Genomic DNA, 13545 nt, shown 5'->3' with positions numbered 1-13545 from the left:
CAATAATGTGAGATGAGCGCGCAACCCCAGAGTCAGTCACAACTGGACCTAATGGTCAGAGGTCCCTTTACCTTTACCTCAGTGTTTCTCAACCAGTGTGCCTCCAGATGTTTTGGGACTACAACTCCCATCATTCCTGACCACTGGTCTTGCTAGCTAGGGATGATGGGAGTTGTAGTCCCAAAACATCTGGAGGCACACTGGTTGAGAAACACTGCTTTACCTTTTAGTGCAGGCATCCCCAAACTGCGGCCCTGCAGATGTTTTGGCCTACAACTCCCATGATCCCTAGCTAACAGGACCAGTGGTCAGGGATGATGGGAATTGTAGTCCAAAACATCTGGAGGGCCGAAGTTTGGGGATGCCTGTTTTAGTGCTTGACTTAAATATATCAAGCACGCAACCCAATCCTATGCACATCTCCTCAGAAGTCAGTCCTGCTGAATTCAATGGGACTTATTCCCAAGGAAGTGCGCAGGATTGCAGCCTTATATTGGGATACAAAGTATACTGTTTATACACCCTGCATGTTTAAAATATATTTTATTTATTATGTTTTTATTTTGAATGTATTATTTTTGGTACTTTGTTGTCTGCTTTGGGAGGAGGAATGATGATATCTACAGTTTCATTTAAGCAGCTTCATGATGGTCTGCAGAGTAGACCTCTGCAGAAATGGACTTTCACCATTTATTCAGTGAGCTTGAGAGATTCAAATGTATTTGGAAAAGGACACTTTCTGCCAGTGTCAATATGAGGAGAGTTTCTGTATTTCAAAGACGACGGAGAGAAGCAGAACTGGCAGGAAGGAGTCTGCACGGATGAAAACATTTAGACAAGCCAGCCAGGAAACATGAGGCCTGTTATCCGCAGTCCTGCATGGAACTCTGCAGAGTCTGAAGCTAATTAGTCTTGTTTTTCTTCTTCCTCCTGAAATCCTCCAGATCTGATGCTGTTTATTCTGACCGCTTCTTGGTTGCATCTGATATGTCTGTCCAGGCATGTTCATAGTGTATTGTTTATATATCATACACAGATAAACAGGAATCTTGTTGCAGCAGAAATGATGAGAGATTCCTCATTTCCCAAAGGAAATTGGTCCCTCTGAGCATCTGCAAAAATTAACTTACATAATTGCACAAAGATATACATGTATATAGCCTGACATTCATTTCCTAGCATAGTCTCAAGAAATATTTGGCTATTTGGTATCTTTATGTGAGGAATTTCATTGTGGCCCTCAGATGCTTGCATTTCCCCCCTTCCCCAAAAGGAGGTGCCCAGTCTTTGCCATAGCTAGAACCTATCCCTCAGAAGCACACTGCCAGAAAGAGAAAGAATGGTATTAATGTGTCTTTGGCACGATACCAAATTTGGGATTTGAACTTGCACTTCCTCTAGCATTGGGATGGGAAAATCTTTGGCCTTCTAGATTTTGTTAGGCTGTAGTTCCCATCACCCCCCAACCATTGGCCATGTTGGCTGGGACTGATGGAAGTTGGAGTCCAACAATGTTCAGAGGGCCACAGGTTTCCTATCTCTGCTCTAGAAAGTTTATGTGCCCTCTGAGAACCAATGCAACTGTGCTGCCTGTAAGAACAAGGGCTTGCCAACCCTGGGCCTGCAAAATTCTCACTGAAACGGGCTTATAGGCTCAAGCTCTAATGTTGCCAAGCAATAGGTGGGCTAGGTTTAGGCAGCAGGGCTAAGGGACATTTATCTTTTCAAGGTTGCTGGTTTATAACTCAGAAATACATTCTGTAAATTCTCCTTTGAACTAAAAGACAGAGAAGCCCCATCTTCTCCCACCTGTTCTTCCTTCCTTCCTTCCTTCCTTCCTTCCTTCCTTCCTTCCTTCCCTGATCCTTTTGTCTGCCTCCCTCCTTTTCCTGCACTAAGATGGACTTCAGGTGTGCAACTCAGTTGAGAGAGTGGTGGATGAGTAGGGAATGAGAGAGAAACATACAAGAAAAAGCACGGCTGCTTCATTGTTCCCTTTTTTGGAGGATGTGAAGGTAAAAAACAAATGTCCAGGTTGCAACTTAGCATCTGTATATCTTTCCTATTTGAAACACCTTTCTAAAAATTCTGAAATGGGATAGTAGTAGTGTTGATCATGAGTAAACCTTTGATCAAGGCTTGGCCAAATGTTTTCCCATTGGGTTAGATAAAAAGCCCAGTGTGTCTTTACTTGTCAAAGCTGACATTTACGTGCTTCAGACTCAATTTCCTGTAACTTAGTTGGCTACAATGCCAGTAAATAAGAAAACTAAGGCAAGGACTTAGTGGCTGAGCTTGCAAGTCAGAAACCAGGAGATCAAGAGGCAGGCTAGACTTGCACAGAAGTCAAAGAGTTTCAGCTACAGGGTGGTTATTGTTAAGCTTTTCTACTATTGTATAGGAATAATCTGTCTGTCCACATCTACCGGTAAATGTGGAGCTGGTACACTTGGAAATACAGTGGTACCTCTGGTTACAAACACCTCAGGTTACAAACACTTCAGGTTACAGACTCCGCTAACCCGGAAGTAGTACCTCGGGTTAAGAACTTTACCTCAGGATGAGAACAGAAATTACGTAGTGGCAGCGGGAGGCCCCATTAGCTAAAGTACCTCAGGTTAAGAACGGTTTCAGATTAAGAACGGACCTCCGGAACGAATTAAGTTCCTAACCAGAGGTACCACTATAGTTTCCACATTTTTGGAGGGGGTTGATTTAAAATGTTCCCCATGACAGCTTTCTTAAATATTGAAGAATAAAAGGTTCTGAATTGCAAATCTCTTTCCAAAACTCTATACATGGTGACAAACTAAGCAGCCACCGTGGGGAGCAATTCAAAGCAACTATTTTATGCATACAGAGCTAAACTGCCCATTTTCTAGCACTGAAGGCAAGCTCCAAACAAACTAAATTAACCAGGATGCAATGTAAAAGATTCAGATTGGATTGAAATTGCTGGACAGCACCTTTGAGTAATACTGTACAGGCTTCATGAGGAAGCTTTATTAGGTTTCTGCCTGATGGACTCTCCAGGAGCCCAGTTCTCTATGGATTTTACCACTAAGGTGACTGAATAAAATATCTCATTATGATGGCCCCCTTTGATCTAATTTATTTTCATTGCTTTGAACATAATTGTCTGGGGTCCAAATTGTATATGATGGCAGCAGGTCTGCCCCAACCATATCTACCGTTAATTATTGTTGAACAAAAAGCTTAATGGATGGGGGGAAACTCCTGTAAAATGTGGTTCATCCAGTTCCATCTATTTCTAATAACTTCTACTAATTAGGTACAATGTTCCAGCACTTCCTAAGCCCCTTAGTTCAGAAATATGTCCATCAGATACAGCACAACTGGCTACTTGCACGAACCACAGTAATGTTACAGGGCAATAGTGATGCTGATGCACATTCATTCCAGCTCATTTCCTGCACGGCGGTGCCCAACTCGGCTCATGCTCCAAGAAGGTTAAGCAAATAACTTCTTGCCATTTATTTGCAGGTTATTTAGAAATGTCTTGGCTTGTTTCGGCTAGTTACTCTCCAGCACCAACAGGTTAAAATATTATAATAACCTGAACGCAACTCCATCTCTTTCAATTAACTCCCACGTCATACACCCCATACATTTATATCAAATGTGGTGGACATTGTAGAGCAATGGCTTAAGAAACAAACAAAAATCTAACCCACCCAGAGCACTTTCTGCATTGACACATCTGCCAAGACACTCCTGTAGCTCCCGAAGGCCCTGTAAGCAGAACACATGAGCAGTCATTCTAGGGTGCATGACCAATTTATACAGAGCATTATGTCTCACCCCCCACTGCCCTGCATGAGCTGAGAGTGTGAACCAGAACACACCCAGCCAGAGGAGGCTGGTGCCCATTGGAACTGGTAGGGCACAGTAAGTGGAGGCAGAGGCAATGACTGGCAAAATAAACTCATTCTGGTTTTGTCCATATCGTTCCCCTGCTGAATTCAACAGGGGAAACTCTGATTCTAAAGTGGAAGGGGGTGACAGGAGGTGCCACCCACTGGACTTCAGGCAGGCAGGCAGGGTCTGGCTGAGGGTAGACTGAGGTTGGTGGAACAGTGCTCCATTAGCCTCCACTGCACCCAAACTCTCCTGCAGTTGCAAATTGCAGAGGAAGAGTGGTAATGTCTGACAAGCTGCCTTGCGCTGTGGTTAAACCACAGAGTCTAGGGCTTGCTGATCAGAAGGTCGGCGGTTCAAATCCCTGTGACGGGGTGAGCTCCCGTTGCTTGGTCCCAGCTCCTGCCAACCTAGCAGTTCGAAAGCACGTCAAAATGCAAGTAGATAAATAGGAACTGCTACAGCGGGAAGGTAAACGGCGTTTCCGTGTGCTGCTCTGGTTCGCCAGAAGTGGCTTTGTCATGCTGGCCACATGACCTGGAAGCTATACGCCGGCTCCCTCGGCCAATAATGCGAGATGAGCGTGCAACCCCAGAGTCGGTCACGACTGGACCTAATGGTCAGGGGTCTCTTTACCTTTAACCCACCATTATTGAACTTCTCTTTGGGGAACTTCTGGTATGCTTCCAAAGAACCCCCAAAACAGCCTGCAAGCCACTATGTGAAGTGATAGGAGGAAGCCACCAATATGGCTGTTCTAAAGTTTCATGGATTTTGAAGAGTCTGGGAAAACAGTATTAGTTTTACAAGAGCTGTGTGGATCAAGACTTCTTAATTCTCAGAGCATTTCAAAGGGATTGGGGTGGTCAGACTCTTTGAAGAAAGCCTCAGAGCAAAGAGCACAGATATGACTGGGATTCATTGGTATTTAGACCTTTCTATTTTCAGGACCAAAGATTTTGTTTTTTAGAGTGCCAACAGTTTTGTCTTGGAGCTTTAAAAATATTGCCTATATTACTATGCGTGCGGAAGGCAATAGCCTTGGACTGTGAACTCCACTGCTTATCCTGGGCAAGCTGGAGGGAAATGGAACGGAATTTGGGAGAGGCCTGGATGGATGGAGCCTGCGGTGCAGATAAACAATAACACCAGATTTCTCTCAAGCAGAAGTTCTCTAACCTTGACATTCCAAGGCTCCCAAAATAATACCAATAGCAACAATAAAGGCAAAAACAATGAAGAAGCATCTAAGGGTTGAGAGCTCAAGACAGTACCCTTCTGTCAGATTCCTGCTCACGGCAAAATGATCATTTTATTGGATTCACCACGAATAAAGGTTGCCAGTTGTGGAAGCCATCCCAAGTCGGTTTGAGTAACACAGACCGGTCCACCCATGAGGTAGGGTGAAGCAGTTGCCTCAGGTGGTGGAACTGCAAGAGGTGCTGTCCCCACAAGTATCCTAACCATCTCAGGAAGAGGGAGGCATTCCATATATCCTTGAGGAGTTTGCCTCCCGCCTGCTGATGAGACTTTGCAAGGGCCTTTCATTGAGGGAAAGCCCTTGCAGAGCCTCATGTGCACCCCTCCATATCACAGGGGCTGCAGTGGGATGTTTTGCCGTAGGCGCCAAAGCATATTGGGCTGCCCCTGGGTGAGTATTTCATCTATCGGTCAGTCAGTTAGTATTAAGAAGGTATACGTATCTGCAACCTTATTAGCTTTGTCACCTAGTGACTGGCAAAGAGAAGCAACCGGTCTTTTTCCTGTCTGCTTCCAGCAGCTTCGTCATTGCCTCATCTGCATTGTCCTATCTTTTTTATCTATCCAGTTATTTTTGGAGTTTATTTGGGAATGGTCCCCTGCTGTTTTGGGATCCTCAAAGCAGGACCAGCAACCACAGAGCAAGAATGGAAGGTGAAGGGTGTCAAAATGACCTGAATATTTGGGGCACCCAGGGCAGCGTTAAGAAGTGTTAGGGGGAAAGAATGGTCATTAAGTGGGTTGGGCAGTTGGCTGAACTGATTGCTGTACACCCCTTCCTGGTACAATTGGTGGAATAAAAGAGCTAAAACTTCACTAAACTAAGACTTCCATCTACAGGAGGAGCTGAAAATGAGGCATGTTGCTAATATCCCTTATGGGAAGGAGCGGAGAATTTTGCAGAATTCTTTGCTGGTTTATCTGGGAGTAGGATTTGGGTCTGGTCTGGTGTGGCCTGGCAACTGATCTCACTCTTGCTGAGTGCTAGTGGCTGAGTGCCACCTTGACAGCTGAACATCAAAGACAGCACAGACCCCCCTGCCAGTGCGCCATGGGTAAGCAGTTCTTCCACCCATCCAAAGAGAAGATTTTATTGGGGGGGGTATTAAAGGCCCTGTAAGTTATGTTCATGCTGGTTTATATTATCCATTTAGGTGGCTAATAATTTTCAACTTCTCATTTTTAAGAGTTGGGGGCCTTTCTTGCACTACCCCCATGTGCTGAGCAACAGTTCCTTTTATCTACAGGAAACTACAGTATCTGATCTGCCTTTTCTATTAATTTTATTAATGTTTAATCATTTTTAATTATTCCTTCCTAGGTTTTTAGCTGTTCTTATTTTATTTGTTGGCTGCCTTGAGTTCCAGTCAGGGGAAAAGGCAGGGGATGAATGAATGAATGAATGAATGAACAAGCAAACTTATAAATTATTATCCAGACATTGTTTTCTCTTTTTCCTCACACTACTCCAGAACAAGAATCAAGTCTTTTGCATTTGGCAAGCGGAAAAGATTTGCCTTCCAAACACTCTGTTGGGGTGCCTAGATTTTGGGGTATACCTGTGCCAAATTACTATAATTACTCTACATGGTGTTAATGGCAGAAAGATATACATGCACATGTCTTCAGATATAGTGGCAGATGAAGTTAGTTTGATATTTAGTGAGAATTCAAAGAGCACATACTAGCCTAACTCTTGTTGTGATGAGGAGGACCATGTATACCCTAAGAGAGGAAAGGTAGGATATAAATTTAATTTAATTAACTTCATAAGTAATAGAAATTTTTGCTGGGGCACAAAAACAATTACTGGGGCACTGATGAGGAATTAAATGAAGTAATCCACAGAGAGAGAATTACTTAAAAATAAAGGAACGGGTTGTTTGAGCTTCCTCAGCAGAGACAGTATAAATATAGTTCAGCTGGTATTGGTCAGTCCCACCTCCACATGTTGCAAACAGATCTAAGACTATACCCGTTCTGAAAGAGAGACAGTGTGTGCACTTAAATTCTTCAAGGGGAGATCTCCAGAAGAGAATAAAGCCCTTTAAAATCCTTCCAACCCTGCCAACATCTACTGAAGGAAGAAAACACAGCACCAAGGATTGAGCTGACCAGAGAGGCAAGTCAATCAGCCATCCACCTCTTTGATCAGTCCAAAGGTACAGCTAAAGAGAGAGGTGTGTGTAATTGGAGGCTAGCTGAATGTCCAGTGGGAGGCAAGTCTCACACTTTTAAAATCCTGGCTTTAGAAAGCATAATCACAGATGAGGACATTTAGCACTAAGAAATGAGATAATAAGTAGATAAATAGGTACCGCTCTAGCGGGAAGGAAAACAGTGTTTCCGTGCGCTGTGGCTTAGTCATGCTGGCCACATGACCCGGAAAAGCTTTTGATTCTCCAGAACCCTCCAAGCCAGATGTTACAAAAAGCAGTAACAAACAAAAACAAATTAACCTGGTGTTAGAGCTATAAGATCTGAAGTTAGATGGGAATTACAGACTAGAGTGGCACACTTGCCATGCAAGCTACACTTTCTGAAATTCCTTCTTTTGCACAGCTCTTAAAAGTGCTGGAACCCTGATTTATTTTGCATCTGGCCTCCGTGGTGCATTGTGGGCAGGTGGCAACATAGAGCACTCTGAAGGATGCTCATGTGATCCTTTGACAGCATGACTAGCATTGTTAGGCCCAGTAACACTGCTGCCAACTAGGATGAAAGGCAGATCTGGCATTGTGTTATATTCAGGGCTTGGTTCTTAGATGTTATTTGTCTGTTGGGTGGTTTACTGCTCTGGCTGATTCAATATAGAGGCTATCTGAAACCAAAGACCACTTTTTCTGCTACCACAAAGAGCTATTATTTTCTGGATTAACTAAAGAATTTGCTACAGAACATTTGGATAGAGTAGTGATAGCCAGTGTGGCAAAGAATATGGAGAATCTACGGTCAGGAATAGTGTTCTGTATGTCATGGGGAGATCACAGGAAACTGATGGGTCTTGGAACATTGCAACCTGTAGCTGTAGGCATTTTCTTGAGAAATGTTAATACTGAGATGCCAGATTCTGCTACATAATTTTTTCCCAAATACATTGCCACTTGCAGACCTACAGGTTTCATCGCTTTAGCCTCTATTTGCATTGATGAAAAGAGACTTCATTTCTAAACAGCACAATTTTCGGCTCCATCCCCAAACCTAGTTTTTTTTTTATCCCAACTTCTTTGCATCTTCTTGATGGGAAATACAGGCAGCAATAGCAAGAGTCTGTTAAAAACAACAACCAGGGTTCCACTAACTTGTTAAACAGAAAGAGAGGCTAGAAGTGCCAAACCCTGTGCAAGGAAAAGAGGAGAGAGAGAGAGAGAGAGAGAGAGAGAGAGAGAGAGAGAGAGAGAGAGAGAGAGAGAGAGAGAGAGAGAGAGAGAGAGAGAGATGTAGTTATTTATAACGCCAAGCAGCTTTAAGGTCTTTTCACTCTGCTTTGCAAAACTGAACTGCCTGCTGCTTGGAGGTCACTCCGAAAAAACATCACAGCAGAGCCCATGGTCTTCCAGCACAATATTTGATCAGGAATCTGGGCGGGTACCAACCTTGGCAAGTTGAAACTCGCACCTACATGCTCCATAATACACAAGAGGATCACACAGGCAAACTCCGAAGCTGTGGGAAAAGGTGTCTCTGAATCCAGGTGAGTTGATTTCTGAATTGCATATTTTATGAGAGGATGTTTCAGCAATCCATGGTATAAATGGGCCAAATGCAATTGCAGCATCGTGCTAACTTAGGAGGTCAGCATGTGAGCAACACATGCAATAGGATGAGTAGCAAGGGTACAGACCTGTTTTGATTATTGGGGAAGGGAACATTTTGACCTCATTAATCATGACTTCTCTTCCTCCATAATTTGTGAAATTCTTGGCAGTGGGAGGCAAGATGATACACACACAGACCATCTTGCCAGATCCCTTTGCCTCCCTCTAGTTTATGCCCGGGACACTGTGTACCTGGCTGTATCATTTGCATCAAAGTGTAGTGCATATTGATGAAAATGAAACCAGGGGGAGGAAATAAGAATTGTTAACTGATGAATTATAACTAGTATGTGAAGATTATCACCGAGACATCAACTCTGTAATGTTCTACCGAATGTATCAGAATCTCAGTTCAGGTGACTGGAAAAAAAATTAAATGTGTTCCTTTAGTTTAATGACTATTATGAGTCTTCCTTAGCCAGTGTGGTTGTAGAAGGACACCTAGAAAGTGTGCAGCCGGTGGAAATGAATTTCCCAGAAATGTGGCTCTTAAGTAGAACTACCAGGCAAGAGCTAACCTCTAGAAGCATCCTTGTGGAACAGAGACCTTTCCAGAGCTGCTTATAAAGATGGGCATTCAATAGTGGAGTGGTAGACAGTTGATTTTTTGATGGAGAGAGATGTGGAATGTGTCCATTTTCCAAGCAAGGAGAGGAATGTTTTATTTTTTCAGGCAAAGTGACACTGGGTGGTATGAGTGGTGCTTTCTGAAGAGCTGCCTGCATGCCAAGCTTCTCCAGTGTACAGAATCTATAAACGCTCTTTGTAATTTTGCAAATACAGTTGCAGGTGCTCACGTACATGCAAATAAAAGGAAGGTCTTTCCATTCAGTGTTTGCGTGAGTGTGTGCATATAGCAAATAGATAGCCGTTATTCAGAAACTGACTGGGATTCATCCAAGTAGTACTTCTTTTGTAGGGATATTTTTGGCCTGCTCAGAACTCAACGAGTAATATATTTTTTTGTTGCTTGGAAAATGCCCACCCCTCCCTCCTAGCAAGTTCATCTATGTGAGTGGTGTGTGGAAGAAAAGTGGCTGCATAAATATTGTAGGCATTGATTGGCAAGTGGCCCTTTTCACTGCAATTTTATGGCGCTCTCTCTCTCTGTGTGTGTATGTGTGTGTGTGTGTGTAATTTTCTCCCTCTTCATTGTAAACATTTTAATTTTATTCTTCCGTTTCTCTTTTAAAGATCAAATCAGGTATGGACCTTCTCATTACAGTATTCAGGGTGGGGATCCTCACAGGGCAAAATAGGAACTTACATTCATTGATTAAGCAGAAAGGGGAGAGCTGAAGGGGAAGGACTGAGGAGGGCATGCAGAGACATCCCATTCCCCATAATAACCTGGTGTGGTGCCAGCACATAGGAGGAGGAGGAAAACAGGGTTATGTCCCAACGGAGAACTCTCAGGGTCTGAATGCTTTGCACACATGAAGAACCTTGTACCCTTCACTGCTTCGCTGCGATTCTTTTGAACTTCTTTAGAGGCTTAGTGCTCCCTAATGTACTGCTCATGCATAGAGTGTTAGAACTTACACTGGTTGAATCTTACAATTTCCTACAGCTGTTGAATGGGAATCAAAGTATTATTAGTATGCTGTTATGGCAAAGCTGACTGTCTAACAATAATCATCTTAAGGATGATGGTGGTGATGATGTAGTGTACAGAATTGGGAAACCTTTATTTTAATTTTTTGCATACTTGAGCAAATTATTCAAAAGATCTATCCGTTGGAAGCCTAAAATATGTTATATTATATATAACTTACAGAGGCTGATTTTGGTTATATAGCACTAATAGAACATGGATAATACTGTAATTTATTTGGAACTGTATTATAAAGAAAACCAAATTTCAATATATAAATAATTCTGTGGACTTATACAGTGGGACTTGTGTCATTAGGTCTGAAAAGCTCCCTTAGGCTTTTCATTTGAAGACGCCCTTATAGCTCTGCCACCGGGGCTTCCATCCTTGTTTCTTGTAGCGGGAGTGCTGTGCCACAGAGCCAGCACACCGGCTGAGGAATGGATCATAGAAGCCAGTAGACTATAGCTTCTTTGTCTCCTGTGCCAGGATTTTAAAGCAAGAAGCTTCAAACACACGTCAGTAGCAGGCCACAGGATTGTACATCAAAATAAGGAACACTATATAATCATGGAATCCATTCTGTGAGGTTCTATGGACAATCGATTGACTCTGCAGAGTTAGCAACATGAAACTTAAAATGGCTGTTGTGTTGTTTCAGACATTGTAATCTGAATGCTAGAAGTACTATATGGGCTTGAAGGCTCAGTCACATCACAATTGTGTCTCTTCTACTTTGAAGTGAACCTCCAAACAACATTTCACTGCAAGGTCCACATTCTGAATTCTGTTTCTGCTGGGCTAGTCATCTATTCTATGGCTTGGAAATGAAACAAAGGGTCTGCTGGTTTCTCTTTAAGGTTTCCAGACTCAAAAGAGAGCAGGGCAATTAAAAGCACAGAAGTCCTGTCCTCTATTGAGTCTGGCAACCCTACCTTGGGCAAGTCCTTCAGTCATTGTCTTGCTCACCTGGGCCCACTGAAAATTAGACTCCCTTCTATGGGGTTAGAGGCAGCTTCCACACCCAGCAGAATGAACTGGTGAGGCTTTCTTGGGCTGTATCACTTCAGGGCGGGGTTGAATGTTTTGATGCTCCCCCATGCAGGGGGGGGGGACTTCCTGGTATGTATAAAGCTAGCATCTAAAACTTTTGAGCCTACTTTGCTGTGAGTAGGAAGGAACATATAAGCCTGCAATTCTGCCTGTTACATAGCTGTATATTATATACATATACTGTATACCTGTAGCCTGACCTGAAAAGCTTTACTGCTTAATTATCTTGATTGCATAAACTGGCCCTGTGCAGAAATCAATGGAGATCAATCATGCTTAATGCATGTGTGAAGCCTCAGCCCCCTTAACATACGTTTGTGACTGCTATTTAATTTGTGTATCCCTGAGTTAACATTTTCTGTGGTTGATCTTTCCCTCTTCCTTGTTGCACCTTTTTCTTTAGGTTGGTCCAAAGCTTGTGGCAACAATGCACTGGGCTTCTGTTCTGATTATAGTTGGCCTCTGCCGAGTGTCCTTGAGCCAGTACGATGATCAGTATGAGGACATGGCCTGGCTACAGCACTATTTACGCAGCCAATCCTCTTCCTACAACTATTCTCCATATTATGAAGATGAGGCTCCCCCATATTCTTCTTACTCTTATGTGCCAGCTGGGTCCTCTGTTGGGGAGCCTGTCCCTGAACCACCCGTTTCCAGGGAATGCCCCCAAGAATGCGAATGCCCACCCAACTTCTCTTCTGCTTTGTATTGTGACTCTCGCAACCTCAGGTATCTTCCTTTTGTGCCTTCCCGGATGAAATACGCCTACTTCCAGAACAACCAAATCGGGGCTATCCAAGAGGGAGCCTTTGACAATGCTACCAACCTAGAGTGGCTTGCGTTGCACGGCAATCAAATAACCAGTGAGAAAATGGGAAAGAAGGTCTTTGCCAAGCTCAAGAACCTAGAGAGGTTATACCTTGACCACAACAACTTGACCAAGATGCCTACCCCTTTACCACGGTCACTGCGAGAGCTTCACCTGGCTTACAATCAAATATCCAAGGTACCATCCAATGCTCTTGAAGGCCTAGAGAACCTCACCGCCCTCTATCTCAGCCACAATCAGATCCATGAAATTGGTTCAAACCTCAAGGGGTTGAAGTCTTTGATTCTTGCAGACCTGAGCTATAACCAGCTCAGGAGAGTCCCCGATGGCCTTCCGATTGCCTTGGAGCAGCTATATCTGGAGTATAATCACATACAAACTATCCCCGATGATTTCTTCAAAGTCTCCCCCAAGTTGCTCTATGTACGTCTTTCTCATAATAGCCTGACAAATGAAGGAGTCTCCCCCAATGCTTTCAATGCAAGTAACCTCCTGGAGTTAGATCTCTCGTACAACAGGCTTCAGAAGATACCACGAGTCAGTACAAGCCTTGAGAATCTCTATCTTCAAGGAAACAAAATAAATGGTGAGCAACAGCATTCTGGATGTTGAGTGATTTTAGAGTTGCATTTTAGTGATTTTAGAGTTGTATATTGGAACACAATATGCAGGCTATTTTTTAATGGCAAAATCAGAGTAAAGTGATTAGGAGAATCTAGATTAGGGACCAGTGTCTATTTGGATATTGCTGGATGACATCTGCCACATTCCCTGACCATTGGCCATGGTTGATGGGGCTGGTGGAAGTTGGAGTCCAACATCTGGAGGACCAGAGATTCCCCACCCCTGGCCTAGACGCTGCCCTCTTGGCTCTTTGGAAAGCCAGTGTCATTGTTAAAGCACAAAATGAGAGCAGAGTAGTTGAAACCAAGAACAGTGAGTTTTGTTCCTGTCTCTGGATTCTTAGGTCACATGGTATTGGGGGGGGGCATCAAAGGGCACCCCCACATTTCCAAAGCTCCCAGATACTCAAGCAGGTTAGGGCAGAAGCAGAAGGCAGAGAGAGGAACTGTATGGGAACCAGTAGCCCTGTGCCATGGAGGAGCAGACAA

The 13545-nt window shown here is 43.5% G+C and overlaps 1 protein-coding gene across 1 annotated transcript in view; it reads left to right on the top strand.

Moving 5' to 3' along the window:
* Nucleotides 1–7843: 7843 nt before the first annotated feature.
* Nucleotides 7844–13545, top strand: part of FMOD (fibromodulin) — a 16761-nt gene continuing 11059 nt past the window's right edge. Inside the window, exons 1-2 of the mRNA XM_035123933.3 lie at nt 7844–8833; nt 12008–13019. Coding sequence (XP_034979824.1) covers nt 12032–13019 — 988 coding nt within the window. The 5' untranslated portion in view covers nt 7844–8833; nt 12008–12031. The remainder of the gene's footprint in view (nt 8834–12007; nt 13020–13545) is intronic.

The sequence above is a fragment of the Zootoca vivipara genome, chromosome 7 (genome assembly GCF_965207765.1).
Source record: "Zootoca vivipara chromosome 7, rZooViv2.hap1.1, whole genome shotgun sequence".
In the NCBI taxonomy this organism is placed as follows: Eukaryota; Metazoa; Chordata; class Lepidosauria; order Squamata; family Lacertidae; genus Zootoca; species Zootoca vivipara.
Note: the sequence above shows the minus strand (reverse complement) of the source record. Positions and strands in the feature narration are given on the sequence as shown.